At 52.3% G+C, this 25,923-nt stretch overlaps 1 protein-coding gene across 3 annotated transcripts; it reads right to left on the bottom strand.

The window, feature by feature from the left end:
- Nucleotides 1-650: 650 nt before the first annotated feature.
- ATL3 (atlastin GTPase 3) lies at nt 651-25,923 on the bottom strand. Of its 3 annotated transcripts, none has more exons than XM_034776494.1 (13): nt 25,904-25,923; nt 13,731-13,948; nt 13,451-13,594; nt 12,738-12,842; nt 12,064-12,114; nt 10,147-10,203; nt 8,920-9,012; nt 8,086-8,224; nt 6,418-6,545; nt 4,258-4,314; nt 3,545-3,616; nt 2,706-3,137; nt 651-2,227 (listed from the first exon to the last, which is right to left on the bottom strand). In XM_034776494.1, exons 2-13 carry the CDS (start codon nt 13,935-13,937, stop codon nt 2,141-2,143), a joined length of 1,572 nt encoding a protein of 523 aa, XP_034632385.1. In that variant the 5' UTR covers nt 13,938-13,948; nt 25,904-25,923; the 3' UTR covers nt 651-2,140. The 3 variants fall into 3 exon arrangements, with proteins under 3 accessions (XP_034632385.1, XP_034632388.1, XP_034632387.1); XM_034776497.1 differs by lacking the exon at nt 25,904-25,923 and adding an exon at nt 21,471-21,553; XM_034776496.1 differs by lacking the exon at nt 25,904-25,923 and adding an exon at nt 21,397-21,508.

Here is a 25,923-nt window from a genome sequence, read left to right as displayed (position 1 = left end):
CCCCCCGCCCCAAGCTTTTCATGCAGCCAGTTTGAAAGCCACAGGTAATTCTTACACTGGGAGAGGAATTTTCCAAAGATAGCACAAAAGGGGAAAATCTGACCACATAATCATCCATCCACACCAAAAGAATCTTAATGCCAGTTGGTCCCTCTTAGCTAAGTTTCACTCCTACCTTCTTCAAAGCCTTTGCAGATTTCACACACCCCTACCATGTACTCGCCCCTTCTCTTGAGGCTTGAAATCCAGGTACCCAATGGCTTTCACAGGGGGCCAGTTAGAAGGGCATCTTCAGAGGGATGCCCGGTTGGAACCAGCCTGAGGCACCAGGGAATGGCTGGAGCGGGAGGTGGAAGATAGTAGGCTTGAAATGGGCAACATTAACGTGACCTGAAACATATATGGCTCCTGGGCTGGGGGATTTCAAAGGGAACTAGGGCAGTTCTACATCCCCCGCAAACAGATGCCTGCAACACCAATCCAGGCCCACCGAAGGAGGCAGGACACTGGTGAGGATTTTGGTGAGCCAAGGAAATCTCCAGCAGAACAAGGCTTGGGAGGCAAGGGGGGTTAGCCAGGGTTCAGCCTCCCAGGGAAAGGTTGTACCCCCTCCCTCTTCCCCCCCAGCCCCCTGAAATGAGGCACTGTGATCACGAAATGGAATGAGCTTTATTCTTGTGCTTTACATGAGCGGGAATGTGTGAGTGCTTCAGGGTTGGGATGGGTGGAGGGGCTGGGGTCAGACTGGGCAGGGAATGGGTGGCATCTGGTCCCCTGGTTCGGATCACAGATCCTGGCACTGCCCAACTGATCCCAGCCAGATACCAGTGGAGAAGGGAGGCCGCGATCTGCTTGGCTGACGAATGGTGTCGACGGTCCCGGCGAAGGGAATCCAATAAGAGGCTAAGGATTTTGCAGCGTGATGCCCCAATGGCAAAAGTTCCCTACTCAAAAGGGCTAAGACGATTGGTCACTCAGCAAGAGACGTTAGCAAAGGGAGCTCCCGCGTGGCACTAAGTAGGGCATCCACCCCCATGTGGGCAGGACTGCATTTTAACTGGTACCCCACACAGGACCGAGCCACAGCACAAAGCTGCCGGTTAGGACTGAGTTTGTCGGCACAAAGGAGCCCCTGGGCATATCTCCCATGAGCGGAGAGCCCCCTTTTGCCCCAAAGCCGAAAACAGTGGTGGTGGTGAGGGGTGTTAACACTGGATGGGGGAAAGTGTGGCTGGAGATTAAATGGACCACATTGGTCCACACCAGAGACACAGGCTAGGAGTCTCTCTCAATGCAGGCAGGGGCCCACAGGTGGGTCGCACTTCTAGAAGCAGTGTTGGCCCTGCCTAAGGATCCCAGGCTGGCTGGCGGCACAGCACCAGAATCATGCCATGGGGCTCGCTGGCCCTTGGCCAATGTTAGCTAGGACTGGGCAGCATGCTGTGGGCTGAAGGCTCTCTCTGGCACGGGGAAGGGTGGAGGTGTCTCTGTATTTTTTGGTACCATTCCCACCACACCCTAAGGCAGCAGCTGGTCGAGGGAGGTTCCCCTCTTCTCCACGAGACCCAACAACACGGTTCAGTTCTACCAAGGCACAAGGGGCAGGGAGGGAAAATGAGGAACAGCGACGGTTACTCTGCTCAGGCCTTGAGGACCCATCCCTTCCGCTGGGCTGGAGGGAAGACACCAAAGCATCTGCACCTCCCGGGTCGGAGCAGGAAGTGAGGGGGGAGCCTGGGATTGTACAACAGCACCTGCCCATGCTCCCTGCTGAAGGGGAGCCAATCCCATGCGATGAGAAATAACCATTAAGGAGCCGGGATCCAGACATGGTCTCCAGTCCAGGGGCCGCTCCCAGGAGCAGGAATGTGAGTCCGGTGGGGAGGATGCCCCATCCCGGTGACAAGGCACTGGCTGGCACAGGTCGGAGGTTAAAGCTGCAGTTGGTCTTTTTTTTTTTTAAAGTGCAAAAAAAATAAAAAGAAGGGGGGAAGCGAAGGAAAGATGAAGGGGGAAAGGAACAGGAATGAAAGAAGAGAGGAGTCGAGATCTGCGGGCCTGGAGTCGCTCTCAGCCAGCAGCAGCTGCAGCAGGAGCACAGGACTTTGCAAAGCCCCAACTCAGCCTTGGCATGAAAGCTTCACTGGGTTTTCTTGTCAGGCGGAGCCCTTGCACCCGACGTGTCAGCTACAGCGGCCCGGGTGGTGTTGCCCATGCGGGAAGTGGCCTGGAGAAAAGATGCAGGAGAGAGATTGGTTGGTGGGGGTGGTTGGAAAGTCCCAATACGCACCAAAGCGCCTTGGCTAACGGGTGAAACGGCTGCTGGGTGTGTGACCCAAATTCCTAGTTCACCTGCTCTGGGGGAGGTCAAAGGGGCCACGTTCCCAGTGCTGGAAAGGTCTCTGCAGGGATCTCCAACTCCGGCCCCGCCCAGCCCCGCCAGGGCAGCAGGCAGTACTGCACCCTGCAGTACCTCAGCCACACTGCATTGTCTCCACGTTATCAGTGGGGCTGAGCCTTATGAATCCCTAAGGACCAGCCTGTTCCCTGGCTCGCCAATTCCACCTTCTCTTTAAATAGCTACTACCCCCCTCCCACACCACGCATACCAACCAGGCCTAGTCTGCCTCATCCCAGGCATCCCCCATTTCTTGTGTCCCCCTGCCATGCCTACCCAGTGCCCCCCCATCCCCAGTGCTGCCCACCTGCTCCAAGACGAAGTCGGCGGTAGTGTCGATGACCACGCCCAGGTCCCGGTACTGGCCTGAGTAACGGATGTAGCCCCAGGCCAGCAGGGCGATTAGCAGCAGCCCTACCACACAGTTGCAGAGCTGGGCAGCCACATCCAGCCCCATGAAGCCAGTGAGGCCCGAGCCCAAGTAGAGGGCCACGATGGCGCTGAAGATGACGGCCGGCGTACGGAAGGTGCTGAAGATGTTCTTGCTCTTGTTGTGCTTGGCGAAGTGCTCAAAGAGCTCGCCCATCTCCTTCTCCAGCTCCGCCTCATAGCGCTGGCTGAACTCCTTCCCCCCCATCTTCTTGATCTTCTGGAAGTGCTCCAGGGCCGACGCACGGTGCTGCTGGTGCTTCTCCTCCAGGATCTCCGGGGAGATGTAGGGTTTATCGCCCCCACACATCTGGGGGGGAAGGGAGCATCATATGGGAGGTTGCATCTCTGTGCCCAAATGGAATCTATGAGAGTTCAGAATACCCCGACTGCAGAATGCCCCTCGTCCCCACCCTCCCTCAAGCTCACCTGCAACTGCAAGGACCAGGGGGATGGAGTCAGGACAACTGGGTTCTATCCCCAGCTCTACGACGGGAGTGGGGTCTTGTGCATTAGAGCAGAGGGCCGGGGAGTCAGGACTCAGGGATTCTCCACCTCTAACAATATCTTTACAAGTCCTGCTGATAATAAGCAGGCCCGCTGGGGGCTCAGGCGGGACCCGACATCCAGCATGTGGGGGAAGCGGAATACACGGTTTGACCATGTGGATACCCATCTTGGCTGCCCAATGGACGCCAGTCCCCATGATTCACGCACCTGCTCCATCTTGTTGTAATACATGTCCTTGGCAGAGGCCACAGCTGCTAAGTTATTGGCTTCCGCGGTAGCCTGCAGAAAGAGGGCAAAAGCAAGCCACTGATCAGCACTGCCATGAGCATCACTACTGCGGTGCATGGTGCAGTACCGCCTGATGCCTATGGGGTGCTGGAGCTGCTGCAGTCATGCTGGGTGCAGTACTGCCTGCTGCCTCTGGGAGGCACTGGGGCTGGTACAGACCTGCAGAGTGCAGTTCCATCCGCTATCACTAGGGAATTGGATTGCATTAGCAGCCAGGCTTAACCCTTTCCCCCTTTGGTCTCCACCAATAGCACCCTCTGGCACCCAGCGGGTAGTTTTGACCCACAGCATGGGCTGATAAGCAGGATCCATCTTCCAGCCGAGAACTGATACCAGGGGCAAGCAGGGCTGGATTTATGCTGCCTGCCCTGGGAAAGATGCCTCTGGGCCAGCAGGGGCTAGGAATGTTCACATTCTGTATGGGAGTCACTTCCAGCTCTCCAGAGGGACGCAGGCCCTGGAGCCTTCAGAGACAGGGGAAGGCAGCTGATCTTCAGGGCATGCTGCTCAGCTCGTCGCAGGGAAGCACTCACTGCCCTTCCTACCCAATGGCCAGAGTCAGAAGAGGCTTCGGGGTCCACCCACTGGCCCCCTCTCCCTGGCTCTGGCTAGCCCTAACCACCCAAACTCACCTGGAGCATAGATTTGGGGTGAGGCAGGTCCTCTCCTTGGTAGATCTTGATATAAGCCTGGGAGGGGAGAGAGCGACAGCAATGAAAGCAAGGTATAGAGCTAGGAGATCTAGGCTAGGCACTTCTTTGGCTCCCATCACAATCTTTAATGTATTTATTCCCACTACACCACCGAAAGGCAGGGCAGTGCTGTTCTCATTTTACACATGGGGAACACAAGGCACAGAGAGGCTAAGTGACTTGCTCAAGGTCGCCTGGAACATTTGTGGTCAAGCAGGGTCTTGAATGCAGGTCTCCCCAATCTTAGGTAAGTGCTCCAACCTCACATACCTCACAACAGGAAACCACAGGCCAGTACCCACGTTCATCTCTTATCAGAGGGGTAGCCGTGTTAGTCTGAATCTGTAAAAAGCAACAGAGGGTCCTGTGGCACCTTTGAGACTAACAGAAGTACTGGGAGCATAAGCTTTCGTGGGTAAGAACCTCACTTCTTCAGATGCAAGTAATGGAAATCTCCAGAGGCAGGTATATATCAGTGTGGAGTTAACGAGGTTAGTTCAATCAGGGAGGGTGAGGTGCTCTGCTAGCAGTTGAGGTGTGAACACCAAGGGAGGAGAAACTGTTTCTGTAGTTGGATAGCCATTCACAGTCTTTGTTTAATCCTGATCTGATGGTGTCAAATTTGCAAATGAACTGGAGCTCAGCAGTTTCTCTTTGGAGTCTGGTCCTGAAGTTTTTTTGCTGTAAGATGGCTACCTTAACATCTGCTATTGTGTGGCCAGGGAGGTTGAAGTGTTCTCCTACAGGTTTTTGTATATTGCCATTCCTGATATCTGACTTGTGTCCATTTATCCTCTTGCGTAGTGACTGTCCAGTTTGGCCAATGTACATAGCAGAGGGGCATTGCTGGCATATGATGGCATATATAACATTACCCACGAAAGCTTATGCTCCCAGTACTTCTGTTAGTCTCAAAGGTGCCACAGGACCCTCTGTTGTTCATCTCTTAGTCACTTCCCCGGGAACCTTCATCACAGGAACAGAGTCAGCCCAGATCAGACCACTGGCTCATCTACTCTGGGATCCTGTCTCTGATAGGGGCAGCACCAGAAGCTTGCCAGGATCCCTGCAGTGACAGGGTAACCTGTCCCCAGGGGGAAGTTTCCCCCAACTCCCCTCGCTACTCGAAGCAGGAAAGGTTTATAACCAGAGCTGGTCACCGATTTTGCAACAAAACAGTCTTCCGTCGAAAAAAGCAGTTTCGTCAAAATCAAAAACATTTCACAGGAGAGCAGTGATTTCACTAGAGTTTGACGGGAAGTTGTCAAAACTAATTATGTCACTGCTCGTTTCGATGCAATAGAATAAACATGTTTCATTTTTACTTGAGCATTTTGTTTGGACTTTTATATTAAGGCACACATTTGAATAGTGTATTTGTATACATTCCATACTGGATATTACATATGTTTTAATTGAATGTAACATGTATATTATAATTAATATATGTTATATATAATTATTATGTTGAAATATTTAATACACCTCTATCCCGATATAGCGCTGTCCTCAGGAGCCAAAAAATCTTACCGTGTTATAGGTGAAACTGCGTTATATCGAACTTGCTTTGATCCACCAGAGTCCGCAGCCCCGCCCCCCGCGCGCTGCTTTACCGCGTTATATCTGAATTTGTGTTATATCGGGTCGCGTTATATCGGGGTAGAAGTGTATATGTAATGGATAGTTATGTATGTTAATATAATGTAAAATATATATTATAAATAATATACAATGCTAATTACAGTAAACATGAGATAATACAATTAATATTTTAATATAATAAAAGTCTAAATGAAAAGAATCCAAATGATCAAGTAAAAAGGAAATGTTTTACCTTCTCAAAACACTTCCAGGGTCTCCAATTAAAATGTGTCAGAATTTTCAGTTTGCTGCAAATTTTGGCTTTTTGATCCAATTTGCAGAAAAAAATAAAAAATGCCCATATGTTGGAATTCCCTGCAGACTGGAAATCCTGGCTCCCAACCAGCTGTTTGCAAAGGCTGCCAGCCAGTGGCTTTAGTGTTGCTGCCACCTGCTGGCTCAGGAAAGGCAATGTATCAGAACAGCTACATTTTCACATTCATCCTGGATTCTGCCTACCTTGAAATACTCCAGCAGGCCTCGGCAGGTGACCTTGGAACCATTGATCTCCTTCTCCAACAGCTGGGGAGGGTCCAGAACAATTGGGATGAGCTGTTGGAGTTGCTCCTTGAACTCGGTAGCAATGTCTGGCTCGGGCAGGAAGGAATGAGACATGTCAAGAAACTAGCATATATACACTTGCATCAGAGCACCAGAATGCCTGAATTTCTCCTACAAAGCCCACTGTGAAATAGCCTCACTGCCCAGACAGTGCAGAGAGGGGATGTGACTCACCCCGAGATCACACAGAGTCTGTGGAAGAGCTGGGACTCGAACCCCAGTCTCCCAGGCTGGTGGCTAACTCCAGCAGAGTGCTGAACCATGCTCAGCCCCTAACAAACAGGACAGAAGTTAAAACACCCCATCAATTAAAGAAAATTCGGTGAGATGAAACCTAGTCTGAGCTTAGATCTCTTAGGTAATTATCTGGCCCGCATCACTAATATCTGAGCTAATCGCCCAATCTGTGATGATTTATCCTCACAACAGTGTTGTGAAACAGGGCAGCGCTATTATTCCCATTGTGCGGATGGGGAAACCGAGGCACGGAGCAGCTAAGTGACTTACAGGTAGCCTGTGCAGGGGCTTGAGCTCAGCCTGCATCACTCACTTGTTACATTTTCAGAAAAAGTCCGCTTGTGCTTTCTCCCATGCTGACCGTCACACTAGTGAGGACTCCCCATAAACACCCTCAAAGCTATCTCATTTTCCACCTTCAAATGCCTCCTCAAAACTCTCCTCTAATGGGAGGCCTACAAAAACCTTGACCACAGTTAGGTCACTACTGCACTAAGATCACTGCCCATCATGCTGCCGGGGGCTGTCTAATGGTTTCCTTGTGCTCCCCATCGGGCTGTATCCAGCTGTTGTCACTTGTCTCATCCTTAGAGTGTAAGCTGTTTGGGGCAGGGACCAGGTTTTTGTTCTGTTTGCACAGTGCCTGGCACCACGTGTCCTAGCGGCTCCTAGGCGCGATCACAATTCAATATAATCGCTATTTTTAACTAGAGCTGGGCAACATTTTCTGACCCAACTTCTTTCAGCAAAAAAGGCAGATCTGAGGCGATAGAAACAGCTGATGAATTTGTGTCCATTGTGGCAAATTGTTTAAGACAAAAAAAACACAAAAAACAAAAAAACAATTTTCACTTCAAAATTACTTTTCGTTCGATATTTTAAAATTTTAAGAAGGGGGGTGAGCACAAAATTCAAAATGATCGACCCCAAATGAATTTTTTTTTTTTACTGTTTGAACTTTCAGAAAATGTTGTGTTTTTTTCCCGTTTTTTCAGAACAGCCAATGGAAAATCCATTATTTACCCAGCTCAACTTGTAACCTGAGCAGAGCACATTTTTTGCAGGCAGACAGGGGAATTTTAAGATGATGAGGCCCCTTTATAAACCAGTCTCCAAGGGATCATAATTAACTAAATGCAGATTCCCCAGCGCTGAGCCTGCAGATCCTGGAGGCGGGGCTCCGGCTCTCAGTGGTTGTGGCCTAAATCCTGTCAATCCCACAGTGCCCCGGTTAGGAACAGGCCACACTGGGTCCATGCAAGGGGAGCTGCGTTATCCATTCTGGATTGCAGTTGAAGGGGAGCAGAGTCAATTCTGCGCACGGCCTACCTTTTAGTCGCCCATCAAAGCCGGGGCTAGTGGCCACCTTGAGACCTGGGTGTGGTAGGAGGAAGCAGTTGACGTTGGTGAAACAGGAGTGGATGTGCCTGCGGACGTTCTGAATCTCCTCATGCTGATGGGTCTTCACCTACCGGCAGACCGACATCTCCCGCATGCCATCAGTCATCCCAGCTAGCCACACCCTTGTGCTAGGAGAAGGACTCCTCCCACCCTGTTGCCAGCAAGGGCTGCCCGGGGAATTATGAACTAGACTAAAAGATCCTGCCCTGCCTTGCTGGACAGTCTGGATCAATGCCAAGGCTGAGGTGTGCAGGAGAACATCCCCTCTGATGCAGCCACTAATAACTTCCCAGGGGGGTGCTGCTGAATCACTCTGCTGTGAAGATGGAAGCCTGGGGGGTGGGGGATCAGTCCACAGGAATAAAGGGCTAAACTTGACACAGATTCATCCTCCCCTGCCCCTCCCCCCCATGCAACCCTGCTGACTTCAGCTCTCAGCCATCCTGCAGGGCCCACAAGCATGGTGCCAAGGCCCAAAAGCCAAGGGATAAAGCAGGAGCAACATTTGAAGGGATGGAATCAACAGAATCAAGGACCCCAGGGGGTCATGGTTTGAGACAGACCCATGGGACAAGCCAGTCTCAGGGCAGGAGGCCAGGCCCCACCTGCTGGAGGACAGGTGAGTTACATCACATGCTCAAAGCTCTGGGCTGCAAATGGCCCTCAACTGAGTGATGCCCCAAGCATGCTCACCCACTCGGGCCAAGCAGCAACCCCCTTTAAGGATCTGCAGCTGATGTGGCTGTCCCGGCCAGTCCTTACCTCCAGCCGCTTCTCCAGAAAGTTCCTTCCCCCCTCCAGGCCATAGGGGTACTCATAAGGGAAGCTCCAGTCCCGAACCAGGAACATCAGGGTCTGAGAGAGATGGGAAGGCAGGGCATGGGGGGTCAGCCATGGGCTTAGGGGACACGCTTGCTCTGTGCCACCGGCCTGGGACTGTACTGGCCAACAGTGATAGAAGAGGGTGACAGCAGGGGGCACCACCTCCTGGTCCCTCTATAGGGGCAGAACTGATTCACAGCAAGGATGGACACCTAGATAGCCCATGGGGCTTTGCTCCAAAGAGAGGTGGGGAAGGAGAAGCCACAGAGCTGGGGAGAATGGGATTCATGTATGTGCTTATTTGCTGGGAAGCCTAAGTCACAGATACAGCTTCCCCACCCCTGTCCCAGTACTGTCCCCCTAGGGAGAGATGAGAATTGAATCTCCATGCTCCATCAGCTTTCTGTGACAGGAAGTGGGCTGAGACCCCTCAAATTCATTCCACAGACACCTGGTAGAGGGGACTGGAGCTACTGGGGCTTTGAGGCTGGTTAGCGCCACCAACCCCTCTGTAACAGGCCCAGGGCCTAGAGCCAGCAGGCCCTGTTCGCTAATCAGATATAGCTGATAAACACAGACAGCTGCGGGAAAGGGGGCACAGCCAGAAGCTAGAGCAGAGGGAAGGTAGTTCCCGGCCTTGTATTTTCTCCAGCTGCTTAGCCTGAGACTGGGTTGACGAAGGCTCCTCACCAGAAGCAGGAACTCATGTGAATTTCCACAGCCTGGGAGAGGAGGGATGTGACACTCCCTGGGGAGAAGAGACCATGGAGAACTACAGACAAGAGATCCTCCGACAGGAGTAACTGGGCCCTCTAATGCCCAGTCTGCAGTCTATTCAGGGAGCAGAGACTCATGCTTAAATCCAGAGGTCAAGTGTTCGTATCCGGACTACCAACAGCTCCATAACACAACAAGAAGGCTAAAGCAGTCACGCTCCAATCCAGTGCCCTGCTGGATTGTGGGTAACAATCAAAAACCTCTGCCCAAGGAGCGAAACCCCTGGATACCTGCACTCCAGGTACGTCTGAATACCTGGAGCCCTGGCCTAACCCAGTTCCCCCCACAGGCCTGCGTAGCAGGGAGCTCCCCCACCTGGCCTGTGTGCTCATTCACCCCTTAGGGCATGCAGAGCCGGGACATGGGGACAGGGTGGGCTGCAGGGCGTACCTGGAATGGTTTGAGGAAGATCTCGTCCATGGCTAGGCGCCCGTACTCTGTGAAGAGCTGAGGAAGCAGAGAGACCAGTGGTTAAAGGACAAGACAAGGCTGTCACAGCTGGAGTGGGCAGGGACGGTGATCACTGGGGACCCATCAGACATACAAAGCCGCATGCACACACACATATCATGGGTCATCATCCCATAACAGCCACCATGGGCCAACACAGAGTCATAGATTTTAAGGCCAGAAGAAACCATTAGATCATCTTCTAGTCTGCCCTTCTGTATAACACAGGCCAGATAATGTCACCATTCCCCCCAGTACTGAGCCCAGAAACTTGGATTTGGCTAAAGCAGTGGTCTCCAACCTTTTTACCCCCAAGATCACTTTTTGAATTTAAGGGCAACCCAGGATCTACCCTGCCCCTTCCCTGAGGCCCTGCCCCTTCCCCGAGGCCCTGCCCTGCTCACTCCATCCCCTCCTCTCTCTGGTCACTAGCTCTCCCCCATCCTCTCTCACTTTCACTGGGCTGGGGCAGAAGAGGGTTGGGGTTCGGGAGGGGGTGCGGGCTTTGGGCTGGAGCCGAGGGGTTCGCAGTGTGGAAGGGGGCTCCGGGCTGAGCCTGGGGCAGGGGGTTGGGGTGCAGGAGGGGGTTCTGGGCTGGGGCAGAGTGTTGGGGTGCAGGAGGGGATTTGGGGTGCTGGCTCTGGGAGGGGGTTCAGGGGCTTGGGATGCAGGAGGGGGTTTGGGGTGCTGGCTCTGGGAGGGGGCTCAGGGCTGGGGGTGCGGCCTCCCACCGGGTGGCACTTACTGCGGGTGGGCTAAAGCAGGCTTCCTGCCTGCCCTGGCCCCGTGGACCACGCCGCTCACGGAAGGGGCCAATGCACCCCTGAGGCCCCTGGGAGGAGGATTAGGGGCACGTGGCTCCACACACTGCCCCTCTCTGCAGACACTGCCCCCCCATTGGCCACAGTTCCCTCGTGGACGCTGCGGGGGTGGTGCCTGCAGGCAGGAGCATTGTGCCGAGACCCCTGCCCCCAGCCCCGCCCTGGGCCTTAGCGGCAGCCCCACTACACCACTGGAGATCACGATTGACCGGTTGGTGACCACTGGGCTAAAGCATCTTCCTGAAAGGCCTCCAGTCTGGATTTGGAGACATCACCACTTTTCTTGGGCGATTGTGAAACACTGGTGCCTTATTTCTAATGTGAATGTGCCTGGCTTTAACTTCCAGCCATGGGTTCTTGTTCCGCCTTTCCCCACTAGGTTAAAGAGCCATTTAGTACCTGGGATTTTCTCCCCGTGAAGTTACTTGTACACCGTGATCAAGTCACCTCTTGATTTTCTTTTTGAGAACCTAAACAGATTGAGCTTCTTAGGTCTCTCACTGTCAGGCATTTCTCCAGCCCTCTGATCATTTCTCTGGCTCTTTTCTGCAACCTCTCCAATTTTTCAACGTGCTTTTTTAAAAAGTGCACTCCAGAACTGCGCATTACTCTAGTATTGGTCTCAACAATGACGTATTCAGAGGTAGAATATCCCCTCCCTGCTCCGACTCACTGCTCCCCGGTTTATACATCATGAATTGAAGTGGCCGTTTTGGACACAGCATCCCGTAGCTGCAGAGAAAGATCTTACCCTGCTGACCCAGCCAGCCAGCTTGGAACTGGCATTACCCTCTTGACGCGCCAGATGGAGATGCAGCCAGTGCCAGGCACCATGTACCTAGCAACTCCAGGCCAGGTACCTAGCAACTCCTGCCTCGCCTACACCCCAGCCAGGCCTATCAAAGCCAGTCAGGTGCTGCAGCTCAAAGAACTGTTTCTGTGTCACCCAAGCTGTTTGAGGAAGCTCCCCTGGCCCTCAGTTCTGGGTTTAACCTCCCTGCCACATCCTCATGTTACAAGGCCCTTCCCCCGTTACCTGCAGCTGCTGCAGGTCGTCCTCCTGGATGTTCTGGGACAGGTTATAGATCTGCCAGGAAAGAAGATGCTGTTAATGTCAAGCATCCACCAGGGAAGCCACAGAGCTGAGATTCAAACCTCCCCTGCCATCCCTGCCAGACAATCAGATGGGAATGGTGCCACTGAGCTCCCCAGTCATGGTGCTGGTATCCTAGCATTGTGTCCACATCTCTCCCCTTTCCAGCCATCTCCATGTCACTTTCTTTGGCCTCTTCTTGTAAGCAAGGCCCCTCCGCCCCTAAGGCTATTACCGCATCACCCAGCCAAGCGCATTGTGTCTGGTTAAAGCTCCTGGCTCCCAAACTCTCACCCTGAAATCTCAGCAAGTTCCCACTGGGGCTCACCAACCCGGAGCAAGGTGGGACGCCACCCACTCTATTCACAGTGGGAGCAGAGATCTCCCAGCCACACGCCATGCTCAGAACCCTCACTGCACTGCTTAAGGTCCCGAGCCACGAGGTAACCATCTGCGCACTTCCCCTAAGGGCTGGGAGATGGCAGCCCTTGTGCACAGCCCCATGCCCTGATGACACCAAGACACAGTCCCGGCCAGCAGTGCCACACGCCAGGCACCTCCAGTCTAGGAATGGTCCCCTTGTCTAACCCCAGGGCATTCCCCTCTGCAGGGCCCACCTGGATGGAGCTGGTCATGGTGCTGAGCGCAAAGATGGTGGCACAGTCCTTGACGGTCGACTGGCTGTCGAAGGCGCCCTGGGTGTCCATCAGAACCACTGCCACCTGGGGGAGAGGGGCACAGATTGGGATGGAAGGGTGTGGGCCAGATGAGACCAGAGAAAGCGCACTAACATGCCCATGCTGGAACCCAGGGAGTGCCCAGCTCCGGCTCATTATGTGGGGATAATGCTCCCCTCCCGAGTGGGGAGACGGCATCCAAGGGTGTGTGGGGCACCATCGGTATGGCCTGCCCCTTCCACAGGCTTAGCATCAAGATGGCATCACCCAGACTGACACCCCCACACCTCCGGCACACCAGCAGCCAGTAACGCTAGCCCTCCCCCTAGCATGGCACATGGATCCGCTCGATGACCCGATGCCATCCTGGCCCAGGTTGCACTGTCCTGCAGATTCTGTGAGTAGCTGCACTGGCCTGCAGCAAACGGCAGGGGGCCAAAGCAAAGCAGGCAGAGGAGAGGTCTGGCTGCAGATCAGAGGCTGGCTGACTGCCAGGATCTGTGCACTCTCTTCCATAATGCTGCAAAGCTGGGGGTGCAGCCACATCTGTGCATCATACTCACAAAGGTGCCACATCCCCCTACGCACGCTCCCCCCACCCCATGCCTCCACCCGACCAGACACACTCCCCACCCCCATCCCCCCACCCTTACCTTTTTCCCATCTCGTTTTTCCACGGTGAACACCTCACTCCAGATCTGGATCCCGGTGGTCTCGGGGTCTGAGCCCCCACGCCATGAAAACCCCAGCAGGGGCTCGTCCTCTTGCCCCAGCCAGCTGGACGTGCCACCTTCCTTCTGCAGAACAAGAGGGGTGGATTCTCAGCTGAGAGCAAGGCTAGGTCAGCTGGATGCAAAGCACTGTGGGAAGGGGCAGTGCTCATCCAAGTGTACATGTAATGCAGCAGCAGGGCATCATGGGAACAGAGCTTACCTGAGTGTACATGTAACGCAGCATGAAGTCCAGCAGGAAAGATTTCCCTTTCCGGAAGGCCCCAGCTACCGACACCACCACCACGTCCATGTCCCGGATAGATTCCTGCAGCAGCACCTGGCTCAGCGCCTTCTCGTCCAGCTCAAAGGAATGGGCTTCTTTGTGCACCAAGACGATCTGCACTGGCCCAGGCTTCCCTCGCCCCATGGCGTCCCCTCCTGTGGGCACAAATACATTGCTTGGGGGGCTCCTTAGGAAATGCCCTAGGGGAGGTGGGGCTTGGGAACAATCTTCCAAGCAAGGGTTTAGATTATCCCACATCCGGCTGCTTCGGGGGTTTTTTGCACTTTTCTCTGAAGCATTTCATGCTGATTAGAGATGGAATAACAGGCTAGTCAGGCCCATGGGCCTGATCCAATATGACTATTCCTATATTCCGCTCTGTACAGCAGGGGACCACAGCCCTGGGCTGACCTACACACCAGAAATCCCCCAAGCACCAAGGGTGGGGTTAGGGTGTAAAGCTTCTTGTTTTCCTCTCCCGAACGCAGACCTGGAGGGCTTAGTTCCACCCTCGCGACGGAAGGGATTGTGGATCTCTCCCGTTCCCAAGGCCTGGGAGCGTCTGAAGAGATGCACTTGTGTGGCTACAGGTCCCCCCTCTCCTAAACTGGGGCCTGTACCTTCCACACCAAGCTGATCAGGGAAAGCTGAACTACCTGGCTACATGCAACCTGAGTCCCAATCCTGCTGCCTGGGGGGCGCTCAGCAGCTTGGAAGATAAAACCCAAGCTCAGCAGCATCTAGTGCACCAGGGATGCCATATAAAGCCCCCAGGGCCAGAGCTCCCATCGCAAGCCTGGCTGTTTCCCCTTCTCCCCCCCACGCCAGGAGCTCATGAGGACTGAGGTTACAATACTCCATGTCAACACTGCACCAGAGATGACAACCCCTCTCCTCTCCCTCCCAATCTTCAGGGCAACCCACCACACAAAGGGGCGGGACACAGCCAAGGGAGGGATGTCCAAGGCAGTCCCAGCTGGTGAGAGTGAGCTTGGATCTGCTCCTTTCTCAGGACAGGGAAGCCTTGGAACCAGAAATATTTGGAGAGCAGGGTGGGGCCGGGTTATATTTGCTGCAGCCTGTACCGAGCGGCACCCTGTTGCCAGTCACACCCCTGAACCCATTGGGGCTGCAGGGGCAGGATTAATTCAGGGAGTGGCCTGGCCACCAGTCAGAGCCGTGAATACTCATCCTGCAGCCCAAGGAACATGTGCCAGTCTGGGAGACTTTCTGCCAGAGTAATTGGCTCAAGCAGGTGGAAGTTGGTGCTCTCTTGCTAGGGTTGTACTCTGTCCTCAGAGTATGTCTTCACTGCCGGGCTTTTTACCTGGGTGTTATCCCAACCCACTCCCATCCACATACAAAACCCTCTCCCCCAAATTTAGTAGCCCAGCAGGGGGGTGGATTACAGCCCAGATTCTGCTCTCACTCAGGCTGGTAACTGGCCCACTTTGCAGTGAGGATGCTGGAAAAATCACTGGAAGGCTGATAGCCCTCCCATGCCTTCCCACAATTCCCTGTGTCCCCAGGACAGACAAGTTCTCCCACAATTCACTGGGAAAGAATCACAGAGCAGCTTATCATACTGCAGCACAAAGAACTATGGAATACGCCCTCAGAAGTCCTAGTCTCACACACAGGAAAGTGCAGCACGAGTGAGGACAGAGTAACACAGATATGGTGCTGCAGTGTGGCTGCTCACGCCTGGGCTAGGCCAACGTGTGTGCAGATCATCCAGACAATCCCTGGCCCAAACAACTTCCAGTGAACAGATAACTTCTAACCCAGCTCTAACCCAGGCTCAGGGTAAGGCCCTGGTGGCTCGGGAGATCTGGGTTCTATTCCTGCCTCTGTGGCTGACTCCCCATGCGACCTGGGGCAGGTCACTTCCTCCCTCTGCACCTCCAATTCCCCATCTGCAAAATGGGCATAATAATGAATGACTGTTGGGGCGGGGGGGAAGAGTGGTTTTTTTAGGCAGCTGCTTTGTACCACAGTGGCTCTTTGTTGGTCTTAAGAGTCTCCCTGAGCTAGGGCCAAATAGAGGCAGTTATCTTAGCACAGCCTCGTGCAGCAAATTCCACAGAGAGGGATTTTACCACGATGCTGACGAGAACCTCGCTAATGTGCCGCAGTTACACAAAGTATTATTTTGGACGGCACAAGCTTGACATGGACCAGGACCCCATGGGGTCGGGCGCTGTCCAAAATACTGAACTAAGAGACAATCCCTGGCCCAAAGAACTTCCAGTTGAATGAAATTAGCATGATTTGATAAATATGCCAGAAAGCGGAATGCTGCCATGAGAGAGCTGCCTTGGGCTGGTTCCTCAGCTGGGGTAAATGAGCACAGCCCACTCGCCCTCTGACTGGGGCCAGCCAAGGGTCTGACCCTCTGCCTCATCGTGTGGGGAGGATTTGGACAGCAAATGGGGCCAGGTGCAGTCCTAGATTCTAAGGCCAGAAGGGCCCACAGTGATCATCTAGCCTGACCTCCTATATAACATAGGCCGGCCCTGAATTAATTCCTGTTTGAACTACAGCAAAACTCTAGTCCATGAGCGACTAACACCCAATCTATGCCTCTGGATAAAACTTTCCACTTTCCTTGTCTCTTCACCATCAAAGCACTTTGCAGGCATCCACACCAACCCCCCTTCCTTGGATGGAATGAGCCTCTTTCAACAACAGAGGCAGAGAGAGAGAGGGGAAATGGCTCGCCCCAAGGCATGAGCACCCAGCCTCCCCATGCTTTGATCACAAGGTTGCTTGTTAGCTCCACCATTTAGAAAAGGGAGCTTTGATCAGCAGCTAGTCCAGTTCAGGATCTCACCAGGAGACTGGGGCAGCGTGGAGGTGATGGTTAGCAAGAGGGGGTTCCATGCATGGGATGGTCCCTTCTCCCCCGCCGGCTCAATCCTCAGCTGCTTTTTCCTCCCCCCTCCATTCTATTTTGTACAGGTTCTTACCCTGCCCTCCTCACTCTAGTATCTGTGAATTAAGCCCCACGTGACTGACATGTGTCACATGTGGTTTGTTCTCTCCCTGGGGGCAGGGAGAATTGCACATGTAGTGGAGTGGATTGTTTTGGGATGGTTTTGTTTATTAACAGCACATGCTGCTGCTCCCTTGTTCTTCCCTTGGGGATGGAAGGGAGAGGATCCGTGAGGGATCATCTGGGAACCAACTGGAACCCTCTAACCTGAAATCTTGCTAGCAGGAGGAACTGGTTCTGCCCAGATCAAGTCTCTCCTAGACCAGCTAGTGCCTCAATGGTTAAGGCCAGTGAAAGACCCAGACATCATGCTGGGATCCACAGATGTCTGGAGAAGCCAAACCCTGACCTCCGGCTAGCGTGAAAGCTGTTGGATTCCAGGCCAGGCTCTTCTCAAGGATAGCAGTGACTGGGAAAGAGTCACAAACCAGATTTTGGAGACAGTGCCTCAACAAGTCCTGCTCCTCCTTTGAACCAATGGGTCCTGAAAGGTCAGGCAAACATCTCTGAATGCAAGCTCTTGTGATCAGGGTCCATCTCTGGCTGTTTCTCTCTCTCCAGCGCCCAGCCCAATGCGACCCCCGAATCTTGATCATGGGGTGTCTGTGCACCACATGCTCAATGGGGCCCCCCGCATGACAGGACCCTGCCAATCTCGGTTGGGGAGGAGGATGTGCAGTGTCCAGCCCAATGGGGACCTTCCAATCTCAATTGGAGCCTTGAGGCGCTACCATAATACTACTAATAAAGCACACACTGTAATGGGGCTCCAATCTCAGGCAAGGCATCTGCTGTAATGCACATAGTAAACAACAACACACACAGCTCGTTTTTATCTATGCCACCCAGTGCAGTAAAAGAGCAATTAGCATTCTTTTTCTGACTCCGTTAGTGCCATACTAATTTAATACACTAGAGCTCTGGGCATCTGGGTTTAACTGTGACTCAGGCAGGAAGCAGAGTACGGAGGTCCCAAAGCCACCTGCAGGAACAAATTCAGTGTCACTGACACTCTCCCCAGTGAGCGTGCAGCCCAGAAGTGAGGGGCACCGACAGCTCTGTCTGTGGGGAGCCCAGCAGTGGGACAGAAGTTGGCTGTAGGTCAGAACTGAGGGGTATCAGCAGAGCTGTAAGGGGAGCACAGAAGAGGGATAGCACGGGGCTGCAGGTCAGGATTGAGGGGCACCCCAGGGCTAGGATAGCAGGAAAGTTGTAGGTCAGCATTATGGGACATTGGCAGAGCTGGTGTGGGGGAGGAGAGGATGAGCCCAAGGCTGGGACAGCAGGAAGCTGTAGGTCCAGATTGAGGGGCACTGGCAGAGCTGGGCGAAGAGGAAGCTTATCCTGGCCCTGCATTATGCCTCACTCTCTCAGGCACGACCTTCTCATTTTCCTGTGTGATAAACAAATAATGCCAACACAATATAAACACAAGCCAATATTTCAAACCATTCTCTAGGAGGTTTCACCCAGTGTCATCAGCTGAGCAGTGATGGGGAAAAAACAAGAACAACACTTCTGAGGCTCAGCAAAGTCCTGACAACCCAATGCCGGCACCATCCTCCAGTCAGTATTGCAGGCAACAAGCCTGGAATCAAATTTGCAGAGTGCAGAGGAAAATGTCACAGGGGCAAGGAATGACAGGGCCTCAGAGCTAGGAGGGTCCATGATGTAAGCCCAGGACCCCTGAGCAGAGGAACCAGAGTTGAGCAGTGTCAGTCATATGACATGCTCAGGGAGACATGCCGGGTACACAGGGCCACAGGTGTTCAGTCAGCAGGGGGCAGCTAGAGCCCCAGAGAAGCAATTCAAGGTGTTAGCAAGGCAGGCTGGTTGCAAACTAGCGCAATGAGTTTGCAAGAAAAGGATTCGGGACACAATACATTTGCAGTACAAACCACTTGCAATACAGTGCAAACATCCACAAAGCCACCTCGTTATCCTCCTCAAACTCTCCTTTGCCATGACACCCACAAAACACTTGACTACGGTTATGTTAGTGGGCTGGGACAACAGCCTATCATGCCAACTTGGATTATCTCATTATTTCCTTGGGCTCCTCCCCTGTCTGTCTGTATCACCTGTCCTGTTGTCTCTTGTCTCATCCCTAGATTAGAAGTTTGTCGGTGCAGGGATCAGCTTTACGTTCTGCTTCTATACCGTGCCTAGCACATGGGATCCTGATCCATGACTGGGACCTCTAGTACGACCACAGTACAAATAACTCACCACCAAGCATTCACAACACAATGTGTTGGCGATGCAAAGCATTCTTGACACTTTAACACAACAACACAATGCATCTGCAACACCGTTCAATGGGGTCTGACAGCAACCTCACTCTGTGTCTGCAACACATCACGAAAGGTTCACAACCCACCACATTTGCCATGCCACACCTTGGCCCCATAAAGCAACACAACACTTGCAATGCAAGAGTGTCAAAATGCAACTCAACACAGGTCAACTGGAAGTTAACCAGGGCAGGGAAACTGCTGCATACAGAGGGCTCTGCCCCAGGCTTCTCTTGCAAATGCTTCCTTCATTCAAGATTAAATTCACTCAAAAGCAGTTACAAAAACTCTGCCTGCACAGATGACTAAGCGTTAAGCTATGGCCTGGATCCCCTCCACCACCACCACCCCCCATCTCCTCTTGAAATACGTACTTCCGTGAAAGGGAAAAAGGCAGCACCACACACGCACACCCAAAAATTACTTGCACGTAGTTTCTTTCCACTGCCAGTGAGTGGAAAACAGAGCTACTCAGTCTGCACTCCCCACCCTGCCCTCAGTCAGGAAATCCAGGCCTGGTTCACATTAAGTAAGCAGGGGATAGCAGAAGGACTCCTTGCGCCATCCAACATAATTTACCAGTTTCCAATGCATTGCTAGGAAAACAGCCCGATGTTTCATAAGCAGTTAATCATGCCTCACCTCAACTGTGCTTCAAGACAGCATAGGAGTTGGCACACATGATAGAAAGGTGTAGGTAGGGACAGATAAACAGACATGGAGATGGATCTAGCTATCACCTCACGGGGGACTGGGTGTCAGGACTGAGGAACATCAACAGAGCTAGGTGAAAGGAAAGACTGCCCAGTCCCTGCCTGCATCATACTTGCCTCTGCCACCATCTCATAGAAAGATCTATCTACCTCTCTATGGTACTTACAAAGCCCTCATTACCTTAGGCATCTCATAATCTTCACACATGCCCTGTGATGCAGGACAGTTATTATTTCCATTTTATAGATGGGGAAACTGAGGCACAGAGCAGTTAAGTGACTTGCCTAAGGTCACTAAGGGTGCCTGTGGCCAAACAGGGATTTGAACTCAGGCCTCCCTAGCACCATACCCTCTGGATTATCTTTCCTCTGTATTCCTTTTTCCTCACTGGATTAGGCTATAGGGCTCAGATAGCCTCTAGAAGCTGATTCTGAGAAAGGTAAAAGAAGACTCAGCAGTTATGGGGTCACTTGATCCCCAGATGCTTAGTGGGCATGAAGCAGCATGGTTTAGAGCCTTGGACCCAAATATTCGGTTCCATCCTAATGTGACAGTGGAAGAAAGCACTTTCAGTACCATCACAGCCCTTGGCCAAGTCTCTGCATGGCTTTATCCCATCGACGTTAGCAGTCAAACCACTTTCAGCCTCACTTACAGCCATCATCAGCCAGAGGTCATGCTCCTTGGGCAAATGAGGGTCAAACATTATACCTCACATCCTTCTCATCCCCTTCTAATCCCTTTACGTTCCTGTCTCCTGGGTGTGGGGGCAAAGACTGTAGGGAAAGATCCTGCCTCAATAGGGTGTGGGGGAAATAAGGCTACAGGGAACAATCCTGCCCTAATGGGATGGGGGGACAAAGAGCAGCATTCGCCCCATTTCACAGATGGGGAAACTAAGGCACAGAGAGGAGAAGTGATTTGCCTAAAGTCACCCAGCAGGACAATGACAGAGCTGGGAAACGAACATAGGTGTCCTGATTCCCAAGCAAGTGGTGTATCCAACAGCCTACGTGAACCAAGTGGTGCTCTGTGTTCCATTGCAGAATCAGGCCCCAGTTACATACATATATAGATTGCAAAGTGCTTCAAGGACTCTAGCTGTGCTGGTATAAAGGGGGCCTTTCATCCAGGGAGAAGGCATAGAGTCATCAGCCAACTCTACATAAGTACAGTCACCTATACCCAGGTCCTGATGTAGGGTGGTCATGGGGACATTATAGAAACACATATAGTTCCTGCTCTGTACACAGGGGTGCCTGCTCTAGTCAGCTCCCTAGTACTGCATAAGCACTTTATGGCCTCCTCTCTCTATGGGGGACCCTGTGACTTGCCCCCCTCTCTACATATAAGGGACCCTATAGCCTCCCTTTTTCCTCTCTGGGAACCACATATGCCCTCTCCCTATAAGGGAACACATGACCTCATTTTTCTCTATATATAAGGAATCCTCTTTCTCTATATGGGATCGCGTCTCTCTGGGAACCCCATATCCCCGCCTCTCTCCGTAGGGAACCCCTCTGTCCCCCTCCATAGGGAATCCCAGCTCCAGAGGGGACGCCGTAGCCCCGCCCGCCGTCTCCACGGGGGACTCCCTCACCATAGGAGACCCTTATACCCCCTTCGCCATAGGGGGCCCTAGGCTACCCGGACGGGGGGAGGGGGCCCCATTACCGGCCGCCTCCAGCTTGACACCGTTCGCTGCTGCCGCCACCGCGTAGGGATCAACATGGAGCCGCCTCCACCCCCACCCCCCCGCGGGGCCAGGATGAGATGGGCGGGGCCACCGCCAGGCGGGAGGGGGGAAGCAGAGAGCCAGCCGACCGACCGGAGAGGCATGCCGGGAGATGTAGTCCCTTTGAACTCCCCACTGGTATATTTCAATAAACTGTGGCGCCCGTGGACTACAAGTCCCAGCAACCGCCGCGGCGGGCATTCTCACTACATGGGGAGGTATATGCCGGGAAATGTAGGCCAGCTCCAGTCCTCACCTGGGTACCCCTAGGTGTCTATGGACAATGGCTTCGAGCAGCCTCCTCAGGAGAGTGAGAATAACTCCTTCGCACCCAAGGGTCGCACGCTGTGGACCAGTGCTGCTTTGAGCCCCATGCCACCCAAAGCATTCCCAGAGCAGAGTACAGGCTGACACTCAGGCTTCTGAGAGCAAGAGAGGGTGCTTGGCCCCGTGGGGTGCAAGGCTGGGGCACAGATTGACTACAAGGCACTGGTGGAGTTTTGCACAGAGGTCTCTGTATGAAAGGAGCATCATCCACACAGACAGGTGAGCCCTGCCCTGCAGCCTGTGCATGGCCCATCCCTGCTAACTATGCACCGCCTTTGCTCTGCAACCCATGCATGGCCCATCACTGCTACTTGTGCACTGCCTTTGCCTTGCAGCCCATGCGTGGCTTTTCTCCTCTAGCTGTGCTTTGTTCCTTCACTCTAATCTAGCCAGTGCATTGTCCTTGCCTTGCAGCTATTCATGACTCCTTCCCTTAGCTCATGCATTGCAGCTACCTTGCAGCCGTTCTAAACAGCTCCTTCAAATGCTGTAGTTAACCTTGCTACCCAGCTTCTGGGAAAGAGTCTCCGTCCCAGGGGCTGGGACTCCAGAGATAGAACTGACTGTAGTAGCGAAGGAGCTCTGTGGGCTGGCTGCAGAAGAGGAGTCCTGCGTGGCTGGAGAGCAGGGCCCTTACACATTTACTGTTATAATTACTATTCATGTATTCCAGTAGTACCTGGAGGCCCCAGTATAGATCAGGTCTCCCCCATCTCAGTTAGGATGTTCACCACCAGTTTCACACGAAATACTGCATCTTGAGCAACAGGAGGGATTGTCCCTGCAACTCCCAGAGCCAAAAGCATGAGCACCTACTGCTGTTATTGAAGGGGGTGGGGAGAAGACAATGGGCAACGCACACAGCCCTTTGTATGCAGGCATGGGGGCCACACAAAGCCCTTGGCATAGCAGGGAGAATGAGGGACACTAGTATGCAGGAAGGGAAGAATGGAGGAGACACAGAGTCCCCGGCAAATTCCAAATGTGAGGAATTTGGGTCACACGGAGTCCCTGACATGAATGAGAGACACTGTTATGGTGGGTGGGTGGAATGGGGGGACAGAGAGCTCCTGGCATGAGGGAGATGATGGACAGGTTACAAGGATTTCCTGAAACAGAGAAGAATGGGAGAGCTGCACACAGGCATCTTGGGGGAGAAGGGAGGGATGCAAGGAGCCCTGGTGTGTGCAATAAACCCATCTGACAGTACCTACAATGTGTGAGACCCCCTTGTCTCATGTTTACGTTAGAGAAGGCAAGGTCAAAGAAATGAACCTGGCACTTGGAGCAGAAGGTGGGTAGGTTTGGAATGGCCCTTAGTTCCTGGGGAAGTCCATTCCAAAGCCCTGTACAGACAAGTTTTACCCTTGTTGCAGAGAGCTCCATGGTGCTAGCAAGGCCAAGTTGTTAACTACAGTCTTTGTCCTGGAGCTTTAGGCACCTTGAGAAGTCCTGGGTCTCGGTCATGGAACACCTTGAAGATAAGCCCCAAGACCTTTCATTTGCTATGATATTCTTTGGAAAGTCAGGGTAGGGGGGTGTAAGACACCCGAGAGCTGTAAGAGAGCCACATTTCCTGCAGATTGAGCATAGAGGGGATGCATAAAACATGCCAAACCAGTAGGTTAAACATATGTCTCAATGGCACAGGAAAATTATGTCTCCGTTCTGCCTTGTCATGGGAACACAGAACTGGAAGGAAGCACTCCTGGGACATCAAGTCCAGTCCCCCACTATTGCAGGCAACCCTGTCTTATATTCAGAACATCTGATTTTCAAACTGATTTTTTTAAGGCCCAATGCATGATTTCTGAATGCTTCTCTCTAGCTAAGAAACAGGAAGCCTGGATTCTGTTCCCAGCTTTGCCTCTGCTTTGGTGAGTAATCTTGGGCAAGCCAAGCAAGTAACTTTTATATGCCTCAATTTCCCCATCTCTGTAAAATGGGGATAATGATACTGACCTTTGTAAAACACTTTGAGATCTACTGATGAAAAATGCTATAGAAGAACTATGTATTATAATAATATAAGGTATTTATCTGCCCCCATCACCATAGTATTTCAGCACCTCATATTCTATAATGGACAACCCCCTTGGAAGGTAGGGTTATTTATTCCGATTTTACAAATGGAGAAACTGAGGCACAGACAAAGTGACTTCCCCAGGGTCACACTGCAAGTCTGTGGCAGAATGGGGAATTGAACATGGATCTCTCAAGCCGAAAGCTAACAGCCCCACCGCTGGACTATCTTGTCTCATGTTTGGGTGGAAAGGGTGGCAATTCTGCTGTTTGCAAGAGGACAGTGAATTTGAAATGGATGGAAAATGTTTGTGCAACTTTTATGAAACTTTCATGTCCTTAAAAACAACAATTTTGCTTTCAGCCTTTAATTAAAGATTTTATCTTATTTATTACAAAATGTCTACAAGTTTCTCAGGTGAAAATATTTGTTCCCAAGCAATTTTACTTGTAGTATCTGTGCTGCCAGCAGGGCTCACTCAGCCTTCAGAGTCATTGTAGACTCCAGTGCGGCACTGTTGGGCACTGTGCTGCACGGTGAGTGATTCAGTAGGGGGCACTCTTCCCTCACACTCCATCCTGGCCCCATGACCCAGTGTGGTACAGTGCTGTTCCCTAAACACAGTGCAGGAAGAAGCAGCTGATTGAGGAGCCTACAAGTCTTATTACATCCTCTTCCTAGAGTTCAGAATAGAACCCAGGTGTCCTGATTCCCTGTTTCCACCTACTCTAGCCCACTAGACACTACTCCCTTCCTAGAGCTGGGGATAGAACTCGGGAATTCTGATTGCGGGTTGTTCCCAAACACACTAGAAGCCACTCCCTTCTCTGATCCTACCTCTTAGGTAATGCTGCAGCAGAATGATGTAGTATTTCTCTATCTGGAGACCAAGATTGCCTCCAGTAGGCACTCAGGAAGAGAAACAGCCCTGATGGGAATAGGTTTGAAAGCAAATATGCATCAGCAACTGTTTAGGTTCTGCTGATGGCATCAGAAATTCCAGAGTGGATGAAGTTAAGCCTGCCACATATTCAAATACCTGAAATGCAGTCTCTCCCACTTTGCCCTAAAGGGCACTGATAGCCTGTCCTTTGGGGCACGCAGTGATCCAATTCCTTAACCAGAGAATGGAAAGGTAAAATCACTGTGATAAGGAAACAAAAGACATTATCTTAACCAGACCGATAAGCAGCAAAGTGCAGATAGCTCCTCCAGCCAGATCCGAAGCAAGCAATCCTCACAGCTACTGTAGGGGGCCCCAATCCTGGGACGATCACAGCGCTGGTGCAGCCATGCAGGGCTATTGGCACTTTTGGATAGCAGCTTCTGGAGTCATATGATTGCATCAAAAGCTCAATTTCCATTTATAAACAAAGGAAGTTTCTAGCTTCTGTGGTTGTGGAGAAAAGTTTGAAAAGATGATCCAGTTGTAACTAATGCTGTGGCATCTGCAGAGAGCCTGAGACAATAGCTCCAAGAACAGGGAGCCAGCCTGAGTATGACCAACGCAGCCGTGCCTGCCTGTGACAATCACTCAGAGGGGAGCCACCCCATGCACCTCTCAGTGGGGTGTTAAGTCCCAGCCCCAGTGCTCTGGGGAGGGGCTGTTTGAAAGGAAATGTATTTAAATGCCTTTTTTTATTTGAGAGAGAAGAGGAAGATGAAAAGAAAATTGAAAGAGAAAAGAGGGAATGGGGAAATAAGGAAAATGAAAGCGACAAAATAAGGAGAGAAATTATGGGAAAGAGTGGAAGGAAATAAATGAAAGAAAAATTCTCCCTTCCCATTAAACTCAAACCAAAGAATCAATTCAGAGCTGCATGCGCCCGCCTGCCTCGACTCAGCGGGGCGTCACCCGCCTTAGTCTGGTTTTCTGGTGCCCAGAGCGCATATGTCTAGTTTCAGGCTGAGATATCCATTACGCATGCGTAGAAGGATGAGGCACTCCGCCCTTGCCCATAGCGTAACGAGCAGCTTCCAACCCTGAAACTCAAGAGGCGCAGCAACCCGCACAGTGAATACCTCGCGTCCGTTGGCGCCTG

Source organism: Trachemys scripta, chromosome 7 (genome assembly GCF_013100865.1).
Source record: "Trachemys scripta elegans isolate TJP31775 chromosome 7, CAS_Tse_1.0, whole genome shotgun sequence".
NCBI lineage: Eukaryota > Metazoa > Chordata > Testudines > Emydidae > Trachemys > Trachemys scripta.
The sequence above is the reverse complement of the archived record's forward strand: the minus strand, read 5'-3'. Positions and strand labels throughout refer to the sequence as shown.